This window comes from Myotis myotis, unplaced genomic scaffold (assembly GCF_014108235.1).
Source record: "Myotis myotis isolate mMyoMyo1 unplaced genomic scaffold, mMyoMyo1.p scaffold_m19_p_10, whole genome shotgun sequence".
NCBI lineage: Eukaryota > Metazoa > Chordata > Mammalia > Chiroptera > Vespertilionidae > Myotis > Myotis myotis.
In genome coordinates, this window is record NW_023416314.1 from 49245959 (window position 1) to 49270888 (window position 24930).

Here is a 24930-nt window from a genome sequence, read left to right on the forward strand (position 1 = left end):
ATTCACACTTTGCGCTTTGTAATAATATGCAAATCCACTTGGCGCCCAGTCAATACCCAAAAGAGTGGAAGGATTAAAGATATTTATAAGGGGGGAAATGCTCTGCTAACTGGGTCTTTCCATTTCACTTTGAGATCTAATTTACATGTCAGTATTATTTTAACATTTGCTACAGAATCCAGAGCTCTTAATGAGATCAGAATACAACCGACAGCTTCAGCTTTTTGATTGTGCAGAATGTGCTAATTTATGGATCGTCTCTTCTAAATTGAGAAAAAGGGATTTTCCCTCCCTATACTGAGAAGCTATAAATATTTTCATTTACCTCTACCCCCACCTTTTTAATTTTATAACGAAAACAACCCCACTCTCCCCCTCTCATCCCATGTCCGTGATTGCTCCCGGGTGAGAAAAACACTGGATTAGCCTGAACTTTCCTCCTGAATCAAGTCACTGCAGTGATGACCCAGTCTGAAAAGCTGAGAGCAGCGCTGGGGGCTTGGTGTCTGGCTGGGACTGTGTATTCCTAACTGCAGAGCTTTGTTGCGATGCAAATAACCTCCCCCCTACCCCACCCCACCCCAAACCCTCCTAAGGAGTAGCAATTTTATATTTGATTTCCTTTTTTGTTTTTTGTTTTTTTTTTTTTTTTTTTGTTTTGTTTCCCCTCATAAACCCGAACAATGTAGGTGTCTAGTCATATACAGGTCTTAGCAAGAAAGAAAGTTCGAGAAATTCAAGCCGCCATTAAGGTACGTCTGGCTTGCCCAGTTGTAGGGGGCTTTTCATCTCCATGGTTACAGGCTTTTCCTTTGTTTTCCTCCCTTCCCCTACCCTGCAGGTGTCTAGTCACATTCAGGTTCTTGCCAGAAGGAAATCTCGTGATTTTCATTCCAAGCTAAAGGTATGCGCTTTCCTGCTTTTTGGCTTGTGGTTGCTATGCATCTCACTTCCTGTTTTCCATGGTGACTGGTGAATGCCTGGTGCTGGGATTCTCGTAACCTAGTTTCCTCGCATGTGAGAGCTGTTTACATTTCTTTGTGTCTAATCTCTCTGTTTCTGAACTAGCCTCACATTAAGCCCAGTATGTGTGCGCGTGTGTGTCCCTAATAACAATGCAAATGCAGCAGAGAGCTGGTCTTGATAACTTTTCAGCACAAAAACCTGATTTTTTTTTTTTTAACCTTCAAATATCCACCAAGCAGCCCTGGGCTAGGAGAAGGAAAAAAAAAATCCAGGGACACAAAGTTGGTGTGGAAATTATAAACAAGAATCATTTCCACGGTGGTCATCATGAAATTACTTTTAATAAAATATTTAGGAATTAATTTGTGCTTTTGATGTATTTTTGAAAATACTCAGAAAAAATATAACCTTTCCATATAACTTTTTTCATGTGTTCTTCCAGCACAGAGTATTTTCTGCTAGATTTCTTCCACGATGTTTAATATTGTTTTCTAAGTTAAAAAAGAAATTTAAGGTGAGACCTTACAAAAAAACATCTTAAAGATGGGAACGCTCCTATCAAATCCGTATTTGCAATTCCATTGATAATTGAGTTTACTGTAAAATGTTTTTACATGTGCCTCAGTTTCCGTCCCTTAAAAATATATTTCATAGCAAAAATGGTATCATGGACAATATTTTAAATACAAGTTCTCCCTTCCAAAATTTGCAGTAAAGCATGTGTGACGTTCACCACCTCCCACAATCCCATTTTAGAAATGCAGAGGTTATAGTTTATATGGAGAAATTTTTATAATAAAAATGAGTTTGTAGCTCATATTGTTGCCTTTCCCACATGCCATTTTTGGTTCTGTCCTGTTTTTTTCCACACATTAAGTAAATTCATGTTTTCATTGTGAACCTAAAGAGTAGCATGTAATTTCACAGCACTGAGTGGTGAACGCTGGGACCCTTCCCAAAGTCCTCCAACTTTTTTTATGCAAACAAGTCTGGCTGTGGAATAGCGCTGGTTTCCAGGAAGGAGCATTCGGTGTGCCCTCTGCAGTGGGCAGCATGCTGGCTCGCTCGCACGTGTGGCTGATGGTGGCTGGCTTTTAGCTGCACTGGCTGAGCAGTTGGAAGACTAAGATAACTTCTTAGATCCTGCTTTTTAACCAAAGGTGCATTCCTCTCTATGTGGATGTAACTACCTCAGTATTTGCTCAAGTTCTGACTGTTTCTAGTTTCTCTGTGCTAACAGATTAATGGTGTACAAAGAGGTGTACCGACATCAATGTTGTGTTTCCATCTGAGATGTTATAAATTGCTCTATTTCTACGCTATCTGTGTGGTTCCTATGGACCCTCCGGGCACACAGCCCTAAACTGAAAACCCTGTTAAGTGACGCAGGGCGCACTGCTGTTCAGAAGGGGTCCCGTGGGTGCTGGAAGCACTCCTTTTCTCACTTGATGATTTAAGAATCTTCCTCAATGGAAACAGTTTTGCCCTTGCCTTATACATATCATATACACAGACATACAGTTGTATTTGTGTTTGTTCTTAAAAAATAAAAATAAAAAGGCGTCCCCCACTTAGAACCCTGGCCCATCCTGTGGGGCAGACACAGGAGGCAGAGACAGAGGCAGTCGGGTAGCATCTGGCTCCAAATTTCAGCTTCAAGAACCACTTCCATCTTCCTGTAGTTTCTTTCCTTCCTCGCTACCACATTATTCTCAGAAAAATGGAGGCCTTTGTTCTTCCCATCAGCTAATACCAATTCTGTGTTCCAGGCATGGCGCTCATCACGGTGGGCAACTAACAGCCAACCCCTTATTCACAGAGTGGGCCATGCAGAGGGGAATGTGAAATTAGGGCACTGCTGGATAAGTGTTAGCAGGAAGAGCCAAAATAAGATGTAGAGGGAATCCCAGGGATGAGTGGCCTGGAGGACGCGCTGCTGTTTGGGAGCTGAAAGGCAGGAGGCGGTGTGGCACAGAGCCTCTCCCGTTTACCCGCACTACACAGAAAGTTCCAGCCATTATGTGGATTTGAGGAGTGTTTAGGAGACCAGGGTTCCAGGAGTTTAATTGACTTGCCAAAAGCCAAGCCTAATAAATGTCAGAGTTAGGATCTGAACTCAGATCTTTCTGAATCCTACACCACTGCTCTTTCAGATAGGCTGTTACTCCTGGAGATGGGAGAATGTTTTCAAATCGAAGGCTTCACATCAGCACACACTGTAGATAACCTGTCACCCTCCCATCCCTTGGAGCTAGGCAGGCAGCCCTTGCTACCAGCCTTTCCTCAGCACCCATATTTTATTTTTTTAAATATATTTTATTATTATTATTTTTTTTACAGAGAGGAAGGGAGAGGGATAGAGAGTTAGAAACATCAATGAGAGAGAAGCATCGATCAGCTGCCTCCTGCACACCCCCTACTGGGGATGTGCCTGCAACCAAGGTACATGCCCTTGACCGGAATCGAACCTTCAGTCCCCAGGCCAACGCTCTATCCAGTGAGCCAAATCAGCTAGGGCACCACCCACATTTTAGAAGATGACTTTTTGAGCTCTTGCTCAAAATGTGGACTTAATTTGTGATTGACACTGTGGTGATTGTCAGTAACCCAGGGTGATGTGATCATAGCTGCGGTACCAGCTGTGTCACCACTCTGAGGGCACTGGGACAGTTGAAGAGAATAAGGTTGTCACCTGCCTGCAGAGATGTGGCTGCTTTGACCTCCCAGGGGCATTATATATGAAAGATGCCCTCCTTAGCCTCCCTAGCAGTCATCCCCAGGACATGGGCTCAGGTCTTATGACCTTGTAGGAGGAGTAGATCTCACCGCTCATCTGTACTTGCTTATTCAGCTTGGGAGTCACACACATTTGTGGGAGGCAGGGATGAGCATCCTTGCTGAGATCATTGTGGGGTCAGGCTTATAGCCACATCTGCTTGGCCTCCCACACTAACTAATGAGATAAAGTCTCTACTGAAAGTTGAAGTCATCCCCACCAACAACAAAGATAGCTTCTGGGCAGGCGCTGGGGTAGCAGAAAGTATCCAGACTTACAAGAGACGCTGTGCTTTGCCTGAGAAGATGTAGCAAGGCTTCCTGGAGACGGTGGCTGGTGACGGACCATCTCAGGACCTGTCCTTGCAGTTCCTGCCTCAGCCAGGCTGCTCATTATTCTCCACGTGCTCAGAAGTCTAAGGAGTTCTGTTCTCTGGGGTGGACCACGGCGTGTGGCCCTCCTGTGGAGACTGAAGCCACACTCCATTTCCCTGCCCTCCTTTGGAGTTTGAATAAGTGATTGGCTCTCACCTGGGGCCACTGCCAGCTATGGCTTCCCCGTGAGCCCGCTTAACCTTATAGGCTCTCTTCACTTCCTAGGGAAGGGTGTAGTAGAATTTTTTTTTTTAGTCTAGTGGTTTTGCAGACATTTTTAAGCAGCAAAACTCATGTTTCAGATTGAAATCTTACTTGAAACCTTCAACATATAAAAGAATAAAGGCTGCTTTAATTGAAGCTCAGACTCTCTCATTCTCAGCCATGGCTTCTTTGGCTGTTTCATTGAATAAGGTTCGAAAAACCACAGTGCTTTAGGCAGAAGGAAGAAGAGATGTCTGCCTCTCAGCTTTCCCTCCTAACCTTACAGAAGCTCACATGTCCCATTTAAGTTTTTAGTTCTATGGTCTGTTCTGCCATATTCCTCCAAAGAAAACACTCAAGAAGAGAGTGGTCTTTCTCATGTCAGTTATGGATGAGTCATGCTCGCGACGCAGGTCTGTTGAGTGAGTTCCAAAGGTCAGCGTAGCAGCGGCTAACAGCACTGCTTCCCACAGTGCTTGTTTGTGAGCCACATCCCTCTTTTTGTGTGTGGACTTTAATTCCAGTTTTTATAACAAAATGTGTTACAGTAAAAGTTTAAGATTCTGTGTCGAGTCCAACTTTAAAAGCACAGAAGTGATGACTTAATTCAGTCCAGTCAACTTCTCATTGAGCACCCAGTGTGCTCTTGACTGCTTAACAGCGGTTCTCAGCCTGTGGGTCGCGACCCCTTTGGCGGTCGAACGACCCTTTCACAGGGGTCGCCTAAGACCATTCTGCATATCAGATATTTACATTACGATTCATAACAGTAGCAACATTACAGTTATGAAGTAGCAACGAAAATAATTTTATGGTTGGGTCACAACATGAGGAACTGTATTTCAAGGGCCAGAAGGTTGAGAACCACTGCCTTAATAGAAGTTGGGCACAGAAAATTATAAGCAAAGTCTCTGTTCTTGAGGAACACTAAACTTTTCTGTTATTTTTGGGGAGAAGACAAGATTCCCAATAGATTATCCTCAGCTGGGGATAGGTGGGCTCTGCAGGAGAAATTTAAGGGTTGTCCAAAGACTGCATAGTGAGCAGGTGGTTAATCCTGAGGGTGTGGGAGATTAAAGAAAGCCTCGTGAAAGATACCCTTAGAACTTAGCAAAGAGGAGGGCAGAACTTCCACTGAGATATGGGGGTGTTTGGGAACCATGAGGAACACCATCTGGTTGGAGGCAATGGATTGGAAATGCCACCCGAGGAGCCTAACATTCCTGGAATCACCCCATGGAAAGTGAAGTTCATCTGTGGGCCATGGGGAGCAGGCGGGGGGGGGGAGGTGATATTTACTAATTTAGGGGTTGCTGTAACGACTGAGTGAGAGAGATGCATGGACCAGGGCCCACCACACACACACACCCCTGGGGCCTAAGGGCACTCATCGGTCCTTATCCCCCTTGGCTGGCTCCCCATTCCAGTCCACTCAGACTGCTGTGTACATTTTCTTCCTCACTGTAGAATAAATTCTTTTTAAGAGTTCTATCCTTATTAAGTTGGAAAGGGTACACTGCACCTGTTCAATAGCAGCATTTGAAACTTAGGTTATTAAAGATTGGGTTCTCTTAAAATCATGGCAAGATACTGAAGGTGTGCATCAAAATTAACCATGAAGTTTTTGTTACTGCTAAATTTAAAATGTAACAAAAAGTTAAGAAGTGCGGAGGAGGCCATATTAAACATTCATGCTTGTACCATTGGAAATGATCATTTTCATTTTGACATATTTTCAAAACTTCTTTTTAAGTGAAATCAAATGGCAAAAAATTGTTCTTATGTTTTCTAATTCCCTTTACCCCGCCCTCATTTCCCAACGGATCTCAATCTCCCTCCACCCCCATTCCTCCACCAGTCGTGTCTTTTCCTTGCCATTTATTTTCCTGAGAAAAATCAAATCTAATGAAAACGGTCTCTTCTTCTTTGCACCTGTCCTAAAACTAATCTAGATTGTTACCCACTATCTACTATGAATTTGGGCTGAAGCCATTGGCACCAACATGAGATTTTTTTCTCTACAATTTATAGCACCCTAAACCAAGGTAGACTTGGCTGACAATTTGGCATCGCCTTAGACACAGACACAACCGTAAGGGAGAGATGCAAGGGCAAGACAGTCCAGGGAATAGTGACGTGGTCAGGGAGTGATGTGAGGAGACGACGAGCTAGGAGCAGAGGGCCTGGGCAGTAGGGAAAAGGGGCGAAGGGGTCAGCAGAGTGCCACTGAGACGCAAGAGCCAGCTAACGCGGATAAAGAAATGCAAGGCGTTGATGACCAGAGTGCCAGAGTTTTGGACATTAAACATACACTTTCAGATTCATTTTAATTTTTAAATTTTTTAAAAAACAAGTCAGAGTGCTAACTGCTGCTCACAAAGAGAGCTTATCATGAAGGGAGCCATTTCTCAGGGATGGGAGTAGCATATGTTTGGCCCCTGCCCAGACAAAAACCTTTTGACCCACCACTCTTCGGGCGTTCGGTGGGTTCTAGGTGACCCACAGCTTTGTAGCTGGGCCTGGTTCCAGTTGTAAAGGAGGAGATGGACCCATGCAGTCACATTGTGCAGGTGGCTTACCAGTCTGTGGAGCCTGCATGTAGGAGCTCCAAGGATGATGACTGAGAGCTCACTCTTGGACCTTCTGTCACCAGCTGCACCCACACCAGTTTCATTTATTGCCAGCATATCCGCCTCTCCCCTAGTTTAGCCCCACTTCAGTTGAGCAGTGATTGGCAGCAGCCTGTCTGGGAGACTTACATGGTCGGAGGACAGGCCTGAAACTTAGAAATTATTCTCTACCTTGAATTATTCCACTCACCATTAATGTATCAAAAGATCATTACCTATGTTTTTAAGCTCCAGGGATTTATTATCCCAGCATGTAGAAAGAACACGAAAATATTCTCCATGCATTAAGCAGTCTTTTCTTTCCTACTCAGAGTTCCTACTTAAGAGTTTCCTGCTCTGAGTCTCTCTAGAGTTCGATTTTCCTGATGTCGTCCAGGCCCTGCCCAGAGACCTTTCCCCAATAGCCGCAGAAAAGCAGTCCTTTGTTTGCTGGCTTCAGAGGCTTGTGGGAGCCACTGCCAAGCTCTGCAGACCACCACATTGTGGACCATTGTCACCTTCCTGTAAAGCTGGACCAGGCCATTTCTGTTCTGGAGTGTGTTTTGATGAGTAGTAAGATGATGAGAAGTCTTCACTCTGCCCTAACCTTAGCAGGAATACATCTTAGGCAGTTGATGTATTCGTGTCAAGCTCCGGATGTGTATTAAAGAAAAGCCTGTCCTGGCTGGCATTGCATCATCCCAGTGCAGTAAAAAAAAAAAAAAAAAAAAAAAAAAGAGCCAAGTTTCTGTGATTGTGTCCAGTCGTTGGTGACTAATTTATGAGCTACGTGTGCTCCCTGAGGCCATTTTCTTCATTCTCACCCTGGTGGCCTTTGTGATTTGATTTCTGAACAGGCCATTCTTCCCAATCTGCCGTTCCTTCCAATAAGCACAAAGCTTAAAGTTCAAAATTGTTGATTTAATTCTCTTGGGGAGTTCAAGAACTTCGCTGACACATTGCTGCAGTCCACACTGCTGCATCCTGGTTGTACCACCACTGATTCCATCCAGGCCACAGGGAAGACACACCTCACTTCACCCGCTGGAGCGCCCCATGGCCCTCTGAGCCGCTCTGCTCCATCAGGAGGCGGCCGTTCGCAGCGCACAAGGCAAAGGAAGCCTGGAACAGCCATGTCCTTTGTCTCAGTGCCAGCACCAAGATGCTTGGCCTTGTCACAGGATTTGGGAAATGATACATTGCCTTTCCTGGCATCTCCCAATCTTCTGGGTGTTCTTTTGCATTCATGACATTGTCCCCTGTCTCCTCAACGATATTTTCATTACCTTGTTTTTAACTTAACCTAGTTAAGACAAAGATTGGAGACAGTTAATTTCTCATGCTTGGGTGTGATGGAATTAGAACCTCCCGTCAGCCATGTGGTGATGCAGAGCGTAGCGTAAAAGAGGACTGAACACATTTATCTTTCCGTGTGAACTGAGCCAGGTCTGGATTTTCTTTTTAAGGATGACAGAAACAGCCTCATTCTACATTCCTGTCCCTTCCGAGAGAAATCCCATTGTTAATTGGCCTCCAGTGTAGACAATGCCCTAGAATAGCAGTGGGCCCCAAGATTATGTCATGAGGGTTAGGACTCCTAAGCGTTGCAGATCTGGAGCAGGATCAAGCCTGGATGGCTGATCACGTGGGCCCCATGGATTCCAAGTTCACTGAATGGCAAGGCTGCTAGCACTGTGCAGTGTTTGATGCAGTCCTGACAATGGGTGCTGTTACTCTCACCTTAGAAAGGGGGAAGCAGAGGCTCCGAATGCCTAAATGACTTGCCCAGGGTCACAAATCTGAATCTGATTCCAGGGCTGTCTGGCACCAAAGACCAAGCTCTTTGATTGATATCATGGTGCCTCCCCAGAGAGAGCTAGTCAAGGGTGAGGGTCCTTTCCCTTGTCTTGAGGTGCTTTTGCACTGTCTCCCCTCAACTGAGTCTTTTTTCATTGTGTCTGGATGTTTGAATTAAACAGAAAAGGTGAGAGTGTTGGGAGTTGGTACTCAGTCTGGAGCTAAACTTGAGCTAGCTGCCTGCTTAGGTTCCTCTGGCTTTTCAAGGAAGATTTACCCCCGGCCTCTTGCTGTCACCTCTGAAGGGAAAGGGGGCTAATGTCAGAAGGGTGCCTTTTCTCCACACCCAGACCTGGCATTAACTGATCTAAATCCCAGGCTTCCTGGGGGAGAACCATCAGGCATACCTACAAATCACCTGGATCCTCATCTACAATCCATAATGCTGCTGAGCTCCATATCAGAATGAAAGGAAACACTATTGACAATTATAAAATACTAAATATAGCTCAGTGCATTTAAAAATGAACAATAGTCAAAGCCTTGACACATTTTTCTTTGATGTGAATGGAGTCTTTGGCATTTGGAAGCACAATAAGATGAATTAATTGCTCCTCATTACATGGGAAGTCAGGAGGGGTGTGAATGTGCCTTCTCTCCTCGGCATTGGCCGTTGCCTGACCGAAATAGCCCCTTTTGTATTTACTCCTGCTTCCTCTAATAATAAGCAAATTGGAGATCATGGCTGGGAGCATTCAAGTGCCCTTCATCCTTTCTCCAGAACTCTCAGAGAGTTTTGTGATGTTTATCTGCTCAGGGGCTACTGCTAATAATTGCAGAAGTCATGCGAATTCACAGAGTGCAAGATTAGAAACAGCATCTGCAAAATTACTTTTAGGGAAGTATTCTGTGTTTTATCTTTTTCTGCAAAAGTGATTTTGCAAGCAAATTGCTGTCTTTCCTCTCTTGCACTATATTTTTATATTGCTGGGAAAAGTATATTTGGAGGAAAACATTTAATAGCTATCAAGAGTTTTTGAATCCATGGTCTTTTCTTTAACTGTATGCATTTTTCCTGTTAAAATGGTAGACTTCCATGTGGATAAATTAGATTGGAGTCCTTAAATTCTGAAATGATGGGCCCTGAATAAAGTGTTTGGAATATATTGGCCTAGAAGGCTGTTCATTAAAATTCCATATATGACAGCTATAAAATTGTACATGCAAGCCTGTGACCTTTGTACTTTATCTTTGTTTGTTTATGGTTAATGCCTATGAATTATGAGATAATTGATTCCCCAGAAAAATAAGAAGCTGGAGAAGCAAAGGAGAAAGGAACTGATTAAAAGGAAAATGCTAGAAAGAAACTATCCAGAAACCAGTTCATAAAACGTCCTTGATTTTTGGGAGCACACCACTCCGATATGTGCATCTGTGATGCAGCTGCCTTCCCATCATGTATATTACATGTAGACATTTTCGTACTTTCAACCATTAGAAGGAGGCAGTCAGCCGAACCCAATTGTAGCAGCAGCCTTGCTCTGCTTCATGAAATATGAAAGTCTGTTTACTTAGTAACAATAAGGATGTGAAAAGCTTGGGCTGAGGAGTTTCTGAGTGGCACATCCTGCCAGACTCCATGTGGCTGGGGTAGTGAGGCCATTGATACCGTGGGGTGCCAGAAGTTGGGCAGGGAGGAGAGAGGAGTGGGTCCTGAGACATGCACCCCAAGTTAGAGTGCTTTGCCTGCCCTCATTCTCAGGTCAGATGGGCCATTCGATCCTAGCAATCCATCAACAGTCTTAGACCCATGTTGCCTGCTTCATAAACATTTCCCACAGTCCAGGTCACAGGCTTGACTTAGGGTTCAGTTGGAAAGGAAGAGTTACCTTTTCTTATTCCCCCAATACTCAGCTTTCTGTGGCCCCTTTCTTTGTCATCTTAGGGATAGATGGACTTAAAATCAGTAATAAGGTGTCAGTATGAAGTTGTCCAAGCTTTTTCCTAGGACACATTTGTCTTGTTCATGCATGCTCCTATGTACATCCACACTCAATGAGTGTTTCCTGTAACCTCAGACATCATAGATGATAACTCAGTATTGACTTAAAACTGTATCAGTTTTTCAAGATACAGCAGTGTGCTCATCTGTTGTAAATCTCATCCATGTCCCAGAACTATTGGTGTGAAAACATTTTAGAATAAAATTAATATGGTGTACAAAGGTAGCATATATTTTTGATTTTACTGAAGCTCCAGTATTTGAGTAGATTAGCAACATACCCTCCCCCCCTATAATCTAGGGAGATGAGTAGTAAGGATAGAGTAGAATGTTTAAAAGTCCAGGATATTAGACTAGAGTGACACAGAGAAGCAATTTACTCAGGCCTGACACTTACAGTTATCATTTCTTCAAAGCCAGGCCTGTATCTCTCGGCCGAAAATGACAATTTACAGATCCCTCCATGGAAATCTCTTCACTTGGCATCCTTCCTTCCTCCCATTTCAGGATAAGTGGGTTTGCAGCCAGGCTCTCAGTTCTGATTTTCCCTGGTGGAACTTATTATCTGCAGGGTTACTTTAGATTTTAAACAACAAAAAAAATTTCATTCTTTTAATTTTTAAATGTATATCATCTATAAAGGAGAGATGTTATGAAATTAAATGAGTAATCAGAGCGTTTCCACTACAAAAGGTAGGAAATCACTGGTGTAGACATTGTAGTCCATTTGCAGAAAATTGCCTATTCTCAAGTAGGTAGGTCAAGTGCAGAAATAACCTCTACTTGAGATACAATTTCCTCTCCACACTTGGCTTTCTCTCTATTAGGATAGGCGGCCAAGCCCTGCCCAAATTTTAACATTCGGCTGTCGTTTCACTAGCAGTTTTTTGGTTATAGACATTAAAGTGTATTTGCTTATGATGGAACTCACACTCACAACTTCAACTTTACCAGAAGGACTTGAGAGAATAAAGTTTAAATCTTTATTTTGTAGACAAGGGGAGAGTATTAAGTGACTTGCCCAAGGTAATGCACCCCATTAACATGAGGCAGAGGCAGATAGAGAGCCAGGTCCCCGACTCCTCGGCCAGGATGCCTTTTCCTGGCACAGATCAACTTGGTGTGATGGAAGCATTTGAATTTGCTCTCCTGCTTTGGAACTTTTGTTTCATTCAGGTACCTCATGGCATGCTGGGTAATAAGACAGTCCCACTTTATTTACCTAAAGAAAAAGACCATGTTCTGAAGCTGTGACATAAACAGCAAAGCTGGTGACATTTCTCCTTTCCTGATTTCCCTGTTAAATAAGAAGTATCAAACTTTCCTCATGAACATTTTGAGGAACTTTTTAATCAGCCTAGCAAACTCGACTAAAATTAAGAGTGGGCTATGGAGATGTAGGGAGCTCACTTCCACTTGGACCTGGGCTTTCAGTGGGTGAGTCACTCTACCCAACTGTGCACAAACGCGCTCTGTGTTGGGGCGAGCAGAATAGCTCCTGTCATCAGCATTCCATAAACAGAACACTCAGGTCGGAGAGAGCCCTGTGATGTACTTTTGGAATAGACCCAAGCCCACGGCTCTTTTGTAGTTTTTCCTGAATTTGCGTCAGCTAGACAAGCAGGAAGTCTGGGCTGCCATTTTCCCAGAAACCCTGGCCTGAGCCCTGGGGAAGCTAAGGCATGTTCCCTGTTGGGGAAGGCACCTGTGGGCATACCTATGCCATTGCTTCAGTTTCACAAATCACCTTGAGGGCGTTTATAACCTCTCATTAGGGATAAGTGGCATGGGGACTGGAGTCCAAATTGTCCCAAAGAGAAACCAGTGAGTTTGTATTCTTGACGAGGAGAGAGTAAGCATGACTAAAGCCATGTTTTCTGTTTGTTACCCACGGATCGCCCTCTGAGGGTAATGGGGCAGGTAGCAGGTGAGCCACCGGGGTCAGCTAAGAGTAGATTGCCTGGGGCTGAGATCAGTGTGTGTGTGTGTGAGGTGTGAGGCTCAGTTTGGCTTTGGGGCATTTGTACACAGCCAGTCAGTTTATCATAAAATTCCACAGACTTCAAGATTTGTCTTTTTTCAGACATCTTAGTATCTGAAACGTTTCAGATTTTAAGAAGTTATCAGAGGAATAGCTTTAGGTTAGGGCAATCAGCAGATAAATGTAGGTACAATCTGAAGAAGAATGACACCTGACCAGAGTGGCAAAAGCCTCACTCTAGTCGCCATGGTCCTTCCATTGGGGACCAGTAACCCTGCAAGCTTGCAGAGTCCTCATGTGTTATTCAGCTGCAGCACATGACCATACAGATGCTTATAATGACTGAGTGCATCCCCAAAGAGCCGTCCCATGAGCCTCATTATTTTTTCAGTTGAAAGCCAAAGAAACAGATAAAATATTATAAAAATTTATGCAAGTGTTAGGCTCTTTTTCAAGGGTTAATATAAACTTTGAAAACTCATATTCCTGGCAGTTATGGGGCAAAGTTGTGTCTGTCTGACTTGGGGGACACCTAATTGGTCTTTCTTAGAAGCCCCTAGAAATTATCTTATAGGCTTTTATTTTTATTTTTTTACTTCTTTTGGCCTTGCCTTTGGCACCTCAGTATGTTTATTCACCACCTTTGGGTGAATCTGTGAACAGTGCAGCCACCTCTCTGCTGGTACTCTGTCTTACCCGAAGCTTGCCTTGGCCTTCATTCCCTGTCTGAACTCTGAATGGCAGCTGCGGAGGGCGATCTTTTTATTTTGATGTCATCATTTTGTTCCCACTTTCATGGATTCTGGGGCCAGATAGATTTATAGACTTCCTGCTAGCAACCAGGGACCTTGACATGTGTACCCAGCATGAAGCCCTGCCTGCATCCCTGGGGCCTGTCCCCCACCAGGGCTGTGGCCATTTCTCCCATCTTTGTTGGGGGAGCCACAGAACCAGCTCAGAGGAATGGGGGGTACTTTTTCATTGTTGTAGTTGTTGGTAATTGACCTTCTAGATAGTTATGTGAGTCATACATTCCTCCAAAAATGTGAAGAAAAAAACAACCCACATTCCTACCCATTTTATTATAACCCAGGTTTGTGTGTTTATATACATTTATATTTTTTAACTGAAGAAGAAAAATAACCCTGCCTTTGTACGCATTCTTTTTAACAATTGTTTATTGTTGTATCCAGGTGACAAGCATGGTAAGTATTTTCACCAGTTGAGTATTCTGTATTTTAGCTGTGCTTGGCAGACTTTTTGGCTAGCTTTGTGTTATCAGCCTTGGCTTTCCTAGAGAAGACCCACTTAGGAAAAGGAGAAAGTACTTACCTGATAGCATCCCCTGTGTCCTTGGCTACAGATGGAACCCATGTAGTCTTCTCGCAGTGGGATACCTGAGAGAGCATGCGCCCCGCCAGCATGCTGCTTGGCCCATCAGTCACCACCCTACCCATCCTACCCCCACCCCCACCCCGCCCCACTGCTTCTGAGCCTCCCCGACCAGGCGTCTGCCAGGGCTACCAGGCCTCGCATGACTCCAGCAGCTCCTGGCACTGTGGCCCCTTGATAGCACACACAGGCAGGGCCTCCTGACGCTCTGGATGGCCCTATCCCAGATCCACCCTCCTCCCCTATCTTGAGAGCAGGGCCCTTTTTTCCTTGAGTGTGTTAAGTAATTGGAGAAGTCTCCCTTTGGAAGCTGGAAAAATAAATACAGTGTTCACTCTTCTCAGAGGCTTCCCATTCTGTTGGAAAACAGATTAACAAAAAAATTTATTTTTTAAACCTTGCCACTGGGTGTTCTCAGTAAATGCTCTGAGTAGCAGTAGGCTCCGTGTGTTTTGGCCTTCTGGCTGTGTTTATTTATCCGTGCATGTTTGCTTTCCCGGCCTCTTTTGTGGCTCTGTATTTTAGTCCATGTGCTCATGGCTGTGCCTGTGTGAGCTGCCTGGTAGCCATGCGTTACGTATTAAGTCTGTGTGTCACTGTCACCTTCAAGGATCAGACTGCCAAGGATAAGGCCCTTCAGCACATGGCCGCCATGTCCTCAGCCCAGATCGTCTCGGCCACTGCCATTCACAACAAGCTGGGGCTGCCTGGGATTCCACGCCCTACCTTCCCAGGGGCGCCGGGGGTGAGTCACAGCTGCATCCAGAAACGATGGCCCTGGAGGCATTGGGTCATCATGGGCCAACATGAAACTGACCACCTGGCACTTGTTATGATTTGGTCAGGTGTGAGAGAACCACCTTGTGGGGAACTGATGATCGGTGCAAAAAGGCGAAAGAAAGAAAGGGAGGGAGCCAGGGAGTGAGAGAGAGAGAGATGGGGGAGTGGAGGGAGCCTTCGTCCCTGAAGACATAGAATCAAGTATCACTTTTCCTGTGCCCTCCTGGGCTGTGATCTGCCTCTTTTGCTCTTTTTTCTAGTCCCTGGTCTCTGTTCCTGTGTCCTCAGGGTCACCTTTATGGCAGCTAGGCCCTAAAGCAGCGGTTCTCAACCTGTGGGTCGCCACCCCTTTGGGGGTTGAACGACCCTTTCACTGGGGTCACCTAAGACCATACTGCATATCAGATATTTACATTACAATACATAACAGTAGCAAAATTACAGTTATGAGGTAGCAACGAAAATAATTTTATGGTTGGGTCACAACATGAGGAACTGTATTTCAAGGGCCAGAAGGTTGAGAACCACTGCCCTAAAGGAACAATGAATTCTGTTAACATTTTCATTTTGTACCTACCAAGGGCTGAGACACTAAATGTCACGGTCCCATTTAATCTTCATTATAATCCTTAATGGCTCTTATTGTTATTGCCATTTTACAGATGAAAAAACTGAGGTTACTTAGAAACAAAACAAGGGTTTGGGAACGTGGTCATAATTACATGGATAATGGTGTCAGGACTCAAACCCAGGGCTCTCTGACTTCTTTTACATAGTGCTGCCTCCGGCAGGGAGTCAGCAGGTACCAAAAGCCCCAGGAAAACTCACAGCAAAGGAGGTGTCTGCACTGCTGTTTGGAGCTCCTGGCTGGCCTCTTGTTTTGAGCTTTGTCCTCTTCCTGGCTGGGCCTTCGGTGCTGTGAGCTGAGGCAGCAGCATGTTACACAGGGAGCATTCAAAATGCAGAGGGAAGAGAAGGGTGGGTGGGTGCAGGGGTAGAGCAGTCAGATGAAAATATTTGTGAATGCCCTGCAGTAGACTCAGATCGCTGCCAGGTGTTGCTGCCTGTCCCTGCCAGAGGGGATTATCTGGAAGAGGAGCTAAAGGAGCCTTGGGTTGCTAGGCCAAGGACATAGGTGGCGGTTTTCTGCCCAGCAGTGACCACACCTGCATTTAGGGAGGGTCATTGCACCTGGCGGGTGATCTGAACCCACCATCTTTAGCAGGGGTTGCAATGCACACGCATCCTGAACTGTGCTTTGAAGTGAACTCATAATCCTGAAGCCTCTTGCATTTTGCCTTCCAGTTCTGGCCGGGAATGATACAAACAGGGCAGCCAGGATCCTCGCAAGAGTAAGTCTGAGGAGGGGCCAATATTGACTATAAGGGCCTAGGCCAGGGGTGGGCAAACTTTTTGACTCGAGGGCCACAATGGGTTCTTAAACTGGACCGGAGGGCCGGAACAAAAGCATGGATGGAGTGTTTGTGTGAACTAATATAAATTCAAAGTAAACATCATTACATAAAAGGGTACAGTCTTTTTTTTTTTTAGTTTTATTCATTTCAAACGGGCCGGATCCAGCCTGTGGGCCGTAGTTTGCCCACGGCTGGCCTAGGCACTGCCCAACCTGGATAGTGTTTTCCTGGGGCCAAACTGCCTAGGAGCTTGGAGGGGCGGGGAAAGGAGATTTAATCTGAGATCACCTACATCATCCCTGATTGTTACCTGCTGAAGCCAATAGGAAAGAGGCTGCTCAGGTCCTGGAGACATGTAAATACCTCACTTGCACCTTAAGTTTAGTGGTCATGTAGCTCAAAACAGGAAGAGGATTCCAATCCCTTCCTGCCTCTCAAGGGCAAAGCCTAAGGCAGTGATGGCGAACCTTTTGAGCTCCGCGTGTCAGCATTTTGAAAAACCCTAACTTAACTCTGGTGCCGTGTCACATATAGAAATTTTTTGATATTTGCAACCATAGTAAAACAAAGACTTATATTTTTGATATTTATATATTTAAATGCCATTTAACAAAGAAAAATCAGTCAAAAAAATGAGTTCGCGTGTCACCCCTGATATAGGTTCGCCATCACTGGCCTAGGGTCATCCTGAGAAAGTGCCTGCCCGAGGGAGGGCAGTGGGGTGATTCCACAGCCCATTCTGCCCTGGCTTTCCCTGTGGCATGGCAGCTAATAGAAAATCCCAATGATGCTTTGAGGGCCAGGGTAGCAGGCTCAGTAAACCAGCTCGTATATTCTCGAAGGAACTTGAGCTATTTGGCCTAGAGAAGGCGAGCATTCCCAAGCCAGGCCTGGGATTGGTGACCACGAACCTCGGTCTCTGGAGGGATGAGATGTGCAGAGGCAGATGTCCAGCTCCTCCCACTGAACTGGTGTGAAGCTGGTGGTGGGTCCCCAGGAGCCTGTTGGCCCCTCAATCGTCGGGAGTAACCCTCTCAGTCTTGGTGGAGCTCTGCCTGGCTGTGCCCCACTTACAGGCAGGGAACCTAACACTGGGGAGAAGCCCAGGCCGGGTCCCTAGCCTGGGAGGCCGAGGCCAGGACTGAGGTGTAGCCACTGTGACAGGCGCCATTTCTAACTCTCCATCCTTCTGTCCCCAGTGTCAAGCCCTTCGTGCAGCAGGCCTACCCCATCCAGCCAGCGGTCACAGCCCCCATTCCAGGTGAGTCTCCGAGGGCTCCGTCTCACTTTGTTCCACAGCTGCATGTCCCCTCTGACTTGCAGAGCCATGGCTACCCTCTCTGCACCCACATGTTTAAGGCCGGGGTTCGCCTGGATCTTAGGAGGGTTACAGGGGGTCCCTTTCCAGGTCCGCGATTCCTCTCAGTTACCTCATGAGAGCTCTTCAGATGCATTTTTTTAAGGAAACAGGAAGCCTGATCACTTTCACTGAGCACCCTGGTCATCCTTGGAAGGGGAAGTTACTGTGGTTCCTTCCCCATCATTAACAGGCCGAATTGGGCAATCTAGGTCCTAAAGGCAGATGGGGTTCATTCACCCTTTCCTAGATAAGTAGGTTTCAATTCCTAGTACCCTTTTTTCCAAAGAGAGCTGCCATGGAAGGCCACACTAGAAAACTTGTATCTGCTCCCCCTACACACACATGCATGTGGAATGAGCGGTGGAGCCGCTCTCCTCTACAGACCCCCGGCTTATGCCCTCTGCTCCAACACCACGGAGCACTCTGAGGGAATATTCCATACTGCCGGTGGCTGCAGGCTTAAGAAAGGAGGCGGAGAAACACAAGAAGTGTCTGGCATGTGCCAAACTCACAGGAGATCTTTGTGAGCATTCATTCCGTCTTGCCCTGGCCCCCAGCTCAGCCCCTTTGTCCAGGAGTAGGTGTCCTCAGGCCACAGCCCATAGCGTGACTACGGGGAGCCACACGCTTTATCAGGACACTGCCTCAGGGTCCTTGGCCAGAGTCTCACCCCTACCTCACATGACACTGTTGTAGCCGGCCTTTCTTCCTGGGTCATCTGTTTGTAGGGCCCTGCGCCCGTATTGGCCTGCAGCCCAAGGGGAGGCAAATGGCCAGCATTAAAGGTGACGATTGGTCTTTCAGGGTTTGAGCCTGCATCAGCCCCAGCTCCCTCGGTCCCTGCCTGGCAGGGTCGCTCTATTGGCACAACCAAACTTCGCCTGGTGGAATTCTCCGCTTTCCTCGAACCACAGCGAGACCCAGACTCGGTGAGTGTGCTCAGAGAGGTGTGCCTCAAATCCAGCATTTGCTGTCCATTTCCATTCCCCTTCACCATCCTTTCCCCTGCCCTCCTGCCTGACAGATAACCCGAGTGGATGTGGACCTGAAGGAATAGCCAACCAGCTTTTCATTTAAGTAAAAGGTATTTCCATTGACAACTGTGTTGAATTTAGAGCTAAACGTTTGCGGATACGTTGGACCTGACACTTCAGGGAACACTGGCGCTGAAGGGAAGGGCCTTAATAGGCTCTTGCATTTGGTAAAATTTAACCTTTATTGAGCCTTGCCACATGACTGGTATTAAGCAAAGCTGTTTATATATACAATTGCATTTTACCCTCATCAAAACCTTATAAGGGTAGGTACTGTCTGAGAGATGACGAAACAGAAGTTAAGCAATTTCCCTGAAGTCACACTGTTAATAGTTGATGGATTAGAGATTCAAACTTATGTTTTTCAAACTCAAGCCTAAACATTTAGCCAGGATTCTACACTGCCTTTCCAAGATAGCAGCTATGTTTTCTCACAATAGCAGGTTGTTATCTTCTTAAGGAGAAGTAACAAGATGGTACTTTAGCAATTGGACATAGAATGCATTGTAATATCATAAATACCAAGAAAGTTGGCATCTGGCCTCTATTCAATGTTCCCCTGCCCCCCCCCCCTTCGAGTGCTGCCATCCCTCCCTGCCAGGTCCATCATTTCCCATACATATGTGTGCCTGCCCCCAGGAAGCCCAAGGCCCTGGTCTCACTCCCACTCCTTGGCTGTGAGGATGAGCACTGCATCTGCATGTGGGCGAGTCCAAGGCAAACCCTGGAGAAATCGTGAGTTTGTCTTTGGGAATCTTCACCAACCCCTTCCTGTGCTCCCTATCGCACCCACCTTGCTGATCTCCAGGGCCGCTGAAAGCCATGCTTTCCGTGTGTCTGCCACCTTGCTGTCGTTCTGTTACCAGAAAAAGTGTCACGAGTGATTTCACCATCTGTTGTGAATAACTCAGATACTGAACACTCACGGGTGACCTCTCCTGGGAGGATTTGCACTTGAGCTTGGTGGAAAGCCTCTGGTGACAGGATGGGGGGACGCCCTGGGCAGAGGCATCCACCAGCCATCACCACAGCAGAGGCTCGGGAACGCCGTGCAGCCACTGACATTTCTGTCTATGAGTTGTGAACTCTGGCAGCTGGGAGAAAAATAGAGCCTGCTCCAAAATTAGGGGAAAATGAAGGCGATGTAAGTAGGTCATTGGGCCTATTAAGGCAGGTATAGGAAAATAAGGTTATTGAAAACAGGGAAGAGAAAGCCAACTAGATCATTTTTTTCGTAGCTGAGTGGTTTTACAGGAAGGGTGATGGCAATGGCCTTTCCCTGATTGTCTTTTCCCTGATGAATGAAAAGGTTTGGCTTTGTAGCTTCGACTCTAATTCATGACTTTAACGGTCCTGAAACAAACGGAAGGCCCAGTGCAAGTCAACATTCCTGGGCCTCTTGGAAAAGTAATTATATTTTAGGGGACCCAAGATGGGGACTGAGAGAAATTGGAATTCAGTCAACAAATACTTTTTAAACACTACATGCCAGCCCCTGATTTAGGTGTTAGGGATTCAACAGCAAAGGAAACAGCCCTTATTCTAGTGGAGCCTCCCTCCTAGGTAGAGACAACAGTAACCACCCCAACAAGTGCACGCACACTCACACACACACATACACACACACACTCACACAGAATGGGAGGCGATGCTAAGTGCTTATGTGGAATGGTGATCCTTCTGCACAGGTGAAAATTACTTGCTCTTTAGAATAAAAAGGTATAATTTCAGAAAATGTCATATGTTGATGCTTTTGGCTTGTTACATTATGGTTTTAAGTTATGTCTATCAGATAATGCCAACCAAAACTGCATCACTATTCTGAAATTATTTTACTAAATTGTAACATCAGTCTCACTTGTTAATGTTGCTTCTAACATTCTGTGTTATGAACCCTGATTTTGCCAATGAGTTTAATGTATATAAATGAATTCACGGCAGGTTGCGACTAGTACATGTATTTGATTTTAGTGGAGATGTGAGGGTCCGGAAAGAGAGTTCTTATGCTAGAGGAAGCAGGGAACCCTAGGAGAAAAAGGTGATTGAGGAATTGAAATGGGGGAGAATTAACAAAATTATTTACAGCACTTTGATGATGCCTCAGGCATTAGCTTTTCAGATTGTATAATATGTACTTTATTTTGCAAACATGAGGTGCTGTTACAGTGAACATGTAATGGCACTTCAGGACCAAGGTCACACTGAAAAACTTGTAGCATGTGAAAGGTTCCAACTATAGGAAAATATAAAGTCACCTAAAATAATTCATCTGGGACATTTAAATGAATGTGGATATACTCTGCTTAAAACTTTAACAACAAATATTAAGCACGTTAATTTGATAAGGAAGCCAACAAGGTGACAAATAATTAAAGGTCCCCAAACAGATTTAACTCTGTGTTTGGAGATCTTTGTTTCCATGTAGGCATGCACACATTTCTCCCTGCTTCTCCATAATGGCTTAGGCTCATTGGAATCATGGGGTTATAGATAGTGCTGGCAAAAAGCCAATAAATAAATCAATGCGCTGGGTGCAGTGCTAACTGTTTTTCATTAGTGATTTCTTCTATCCTCATCATAGCCCAGTGAGGTAGGTAATTCTGTTCCATTCTGTAGGAGAGGTTTGGAAAGATTGCTGTCTTCAGATAGTCAGTGGCTGTGGCCAGGTTTGAACCTTGCGCTGTACTATTTTCCAGCAGTAGATAAGGCATGAGCAAGAAAGCCAAAAGGAGAGCCTAGTTTGCCCCAGTCCAAGGTGGCCTCCCTTAGTTACCACTGCTCTGGAAATTCACTCTTCATTCTAACACATTGTCTTCATTGCCACCACTGAAGACTTCTTCATGACTCTGCCACCCTTAGCGTTGGCAGCACTCGTAGTAGTACCAGCAGTAGTACCATCTGTGGACATAGCCAACACTGTGCATTATCTTACTTAATCCTGTGACGTGGCCTTCCCAATGTTAGGCAGCTAGCTGACATTGGAAATGGGATTCAGATCCAGGCCTGCTGATTCCACATCCTGAGATTGTAACCAAAGAGTGTATGTTCCATGTGTACCTGTGGCCTGTTTTATAGGCTATAGCTGGCTAGACTCTAATAAACTAAAGGAAGAATAATCTGTGGGATGTGCGCCCCCTGCTGGCTCTGCATCAAGCATCAACCAGATGGCAGCGTTTCCTCAAGTTGGTTGTTTATATTGGTGGAGAACCAGCAAGTCAGTCCCTCTGTCACCTTTGGCTCCACTAGAAACTAAGAGAAAAACAACAGAGGGTTAAGAAAGGAAGATCTAAGAAATTAAGACTATATTAGAAGTGGTTAGTAGTGTTTGAAAATACACTTTTTACATGATTTCAGTGTTGCATATCAAAGGACTTCAAATGTTAAGTGTAAGATCCTCCATCACCTGTAATCAGGGCCCAGTTCCTGGAGACTGAGTTAGGCAGCTGCTGATTGAGACTGCTGAAAACCTGATCTTGGTGAGCTGTAAGCTGAATCCTGTGTGTGCATGGGGAGTGGTTTCCCTGATAAAGCCTAGTGGACTCCCTCTACCCCCACCCTGGGACACAGCAGTTTCCTCCAGCCCCCCACAGCTCAGCACATCCTGCCCCACAGCTGGCAAACCCCTGCTGGTGCAGACTTCCCAGGCACCAGACTGTATGCTTAATGCTTGTCATGGTCTACATGCCAGAATAAGCAGGACCGTGTGCAGGAAGAGATTGTGTGAGGGTTGAGTTAGGTAGGTGTTACACAGCCAGAGAAGGGAGAATTTGGGGATGGAGAGGGAGGGACAAGGAGATTGTCTCTTTAGATTTTGAAAATGCACTGTCTTGCCAAAGAACAAGAATAGTTCCACGATGTGGTACGGTAACAAACCTGAACAGGGAAGGCACATCCAGCTCATAACTAACACCTTGACACATGATAGCAATAACATTAATCACCGCACCTGCTGAGCTGCGTGATAACCACTACGGCCAAGCATTTGACTTGGGGACTGGTCTTATGTCCGGTCTATCAGGGAAGGAATGGAGGCTCTGGCGCATTAAGATACATTATCAAGATCCACTCTCAGGAAGTGGCTATGCCAAGGTTTGGCTCCACTCTATTCCTAACCACTTCACTGTGGTTTTGGAGAAATCAAAAAATTCTTCCAACATAAAAACAGCTGCCTTCTAAAGTATGAGCTTCCTAAGTGCAGGCTGCATGTTAACAGGGCCCTTCACATGGGGCAAGGGTCGGGCTGGCTTTTCTCTGAGCTCCTTTTCCAACCTGCAGTGTTGTGAGTCTTCTCGGGGTTTGGGGCAAGGCACGAGAGAGGCCAGGAATGTTTCCACTGGGTCCTTAGAGCATATCTCCTGTCATGCTCTTGTGAAGACAGGTTTGTACTGATTGAATGAGAAAGCTGGTATCAGAATGCTTACCAGCGCTGTGAGATTTGAGGCAAATGATTTCACGGCTCAGCCTGATTTCAGTTGGTACAGCGGTCATACTAGGACAACTCATCATTGCTGCGACAATTACAGTTAGCAACATCCCTGGACCTATTGAGCACTCCACACATGGTTTTTGGAACCTGAATGTCTTTTAGAAATGTAGCAGGAAATTGGGCCAGACAGATGGAGGGATCTGGCTTGGGAAGATCTGCTCACCAGGTGTTTTGGACTCTATTGAAACTCAGATGAGAGCCAGAATATTTTTTTAATTAAATTTTTTTTTTTTTTTTTTTTTTTTTAGTAGATAGTAAATTCATGTGGTCAAAAATCTATAAGCATAAAAGAATGGAAGGAGTCTTCACTACCTTCTAATTCCTATCCCATCCCAGGTAGGAATCACCTTTGCTAGTTTCTTCTATTTCTGCAGATTTTAATACATGGACAGCATAATATGGACATATTCTCACCCTCCTTTTTAAAGAGAAGTTGTGATCTGATGTGTTTCAGGAAGATGACAGCTGTAGCAGGTCAGAGAATGGGCTGGGCTAGGAGATGAGTGACAAGCACCAACCCCGGGCACAAGCAGTGACGCAGGGGATAGACATTGTGTCTATAACTCTAAAAGGTGTTAGGGGTTAATTAGCTGTGGAGGAAGAGGATTCTGGAAATGACCGATCTTTTGAGAGTGGGAATGGTAGTATGATTTGAAAAGTCACAGAACAAGGAGGAAGCAGTTTAATCGCCTTTCCTCAAAAGAAACCTGTTGAAGGGGATATTGGAAACAGACATTCAGCAAGTTTAAGTTAACAACAGCCCAACACCGGGCTCATAGATGACAGGGTTGATACTTGAACTTTGTCCTAATCCAGAGTCCAAAGTTTGAAAAACTGGGGAAGGTAGCAGCAATGACCAACATTGAGGGAGGTCTTTCCCATGCATTCACCTCACAGAGAAGGATGCACCCCCTGGGGGAGTGCAGAAGACAAGACTCATTACCGTTTCACAAGTGGCAGCCAGCTCCGGAAGGTGGGCAGGACATTTGGAGGAGGAGGAAAGTAAGGACACTTGACTCAGGTTCCACGGGAGAAGAGAATTCCTGGAGGGTCCCCAGGCTTGGGTGATGGCAGGTCCTCAGTCAGGAGGCAAGGGGTTTTGCTGAGGTTTCCTGGCCTCTTTACTTCTAAGTGGCTGGAACAGCCTGAAGCATGGAGCCTCCTGGTGTGAGGAGTAAGTCAGCAATCTTCACAGTCTGAGCGAGCCCGAGGTCTCCCCTTCAGGGGAACCTGCACTGAAGTTCTGCAAATACATCCTACAGCGCACCTGATTCTTTCCCATAAAGGCAGTTGGTCAAAGGGCCCGAGCATGATTTAACCTTCCTATCTGTACAGCTTCTTTCAAAGGCCTAAATTCACGGAGAGCTAAAAGTCTTTTGTTAGACTACAGACCCTGACTTTGCTTTGGAAAATGTGACCAGCTAAGGAAACAAGGCATTGAGGAGGCCCGGGACAGAAAAAAGGGTGAATGGTTTGCATGGGATTCGATTGGAGAAATAAGGAAACAAGATCAAAAGCAAGGTTTAAGTTCCAGATTGCCAGGAGGGTCCTTGCCTGGGTCCTGGACAGGGTGGAGGAGGCCAAGGTTTCTCTGAAGACGCTTCTAAGCCTGCAGTGGCTGCTGGGGTTGACACTACATCTCATTGTGGGGTTCTGCATTTATGGTAAACAGCTGTTTGGGCAAATCGGTTTCTGGTCCTTTAAAAAAGAAGTTCCTCTACCCCAGTTCATAGCTTGTGTGTGGATCTCATTAA

The 24930-nt window shown here is 45.5% G+C and overlaps 1 protein-coding gene across 18 annotated transcripts in view; it reads left to right on the plus strand.

Annotated features, from left to right (window-relative positions):
* TEAD1 (TEA domain transcription factor 1) overlaps positions 1 to 24930 on the plus strand; it is a 271877-nt gene that overhangs the window by 189124 nt on the left and 57823 nt on the right. For 7 of the 18 annotated variants that reach the window (XM_036325426.1, XM_036325438.1, XM_036325440.1 and 4 more), the window contains 7 exons: positions 690 to 752; positions 842 to 904; positions 13903 to 13914; positions 14712 to 14846; positions 16187 to 16233; positions 17496 to 17557; positions 18461 to 18585. In XM_036325426.1, coding sequence (XP_036181319.1) covers positions 690 to 752; positions 842 to 904; positions 13903 to 13914; positions 14712 to 14846; positions 16187 to 16233; positions 17496 to 17557; positions 18461 to 18585 — 507 coding nt within the window. The remainder of the gene's footprint in view (positions 1 to 689; positions 753 to 841; positions 905 to 13902; positions 13915 to 14711; positions 14847 to 16186; positions 16234 to 17495; positions 17558 to 18460; positions 18586 to 24930) is intronic. The other 11 variants (XM_036325431.1, XM_036325439.1, XM_036325433.1 and 8 more) reach the window with 7 other exon arrangements.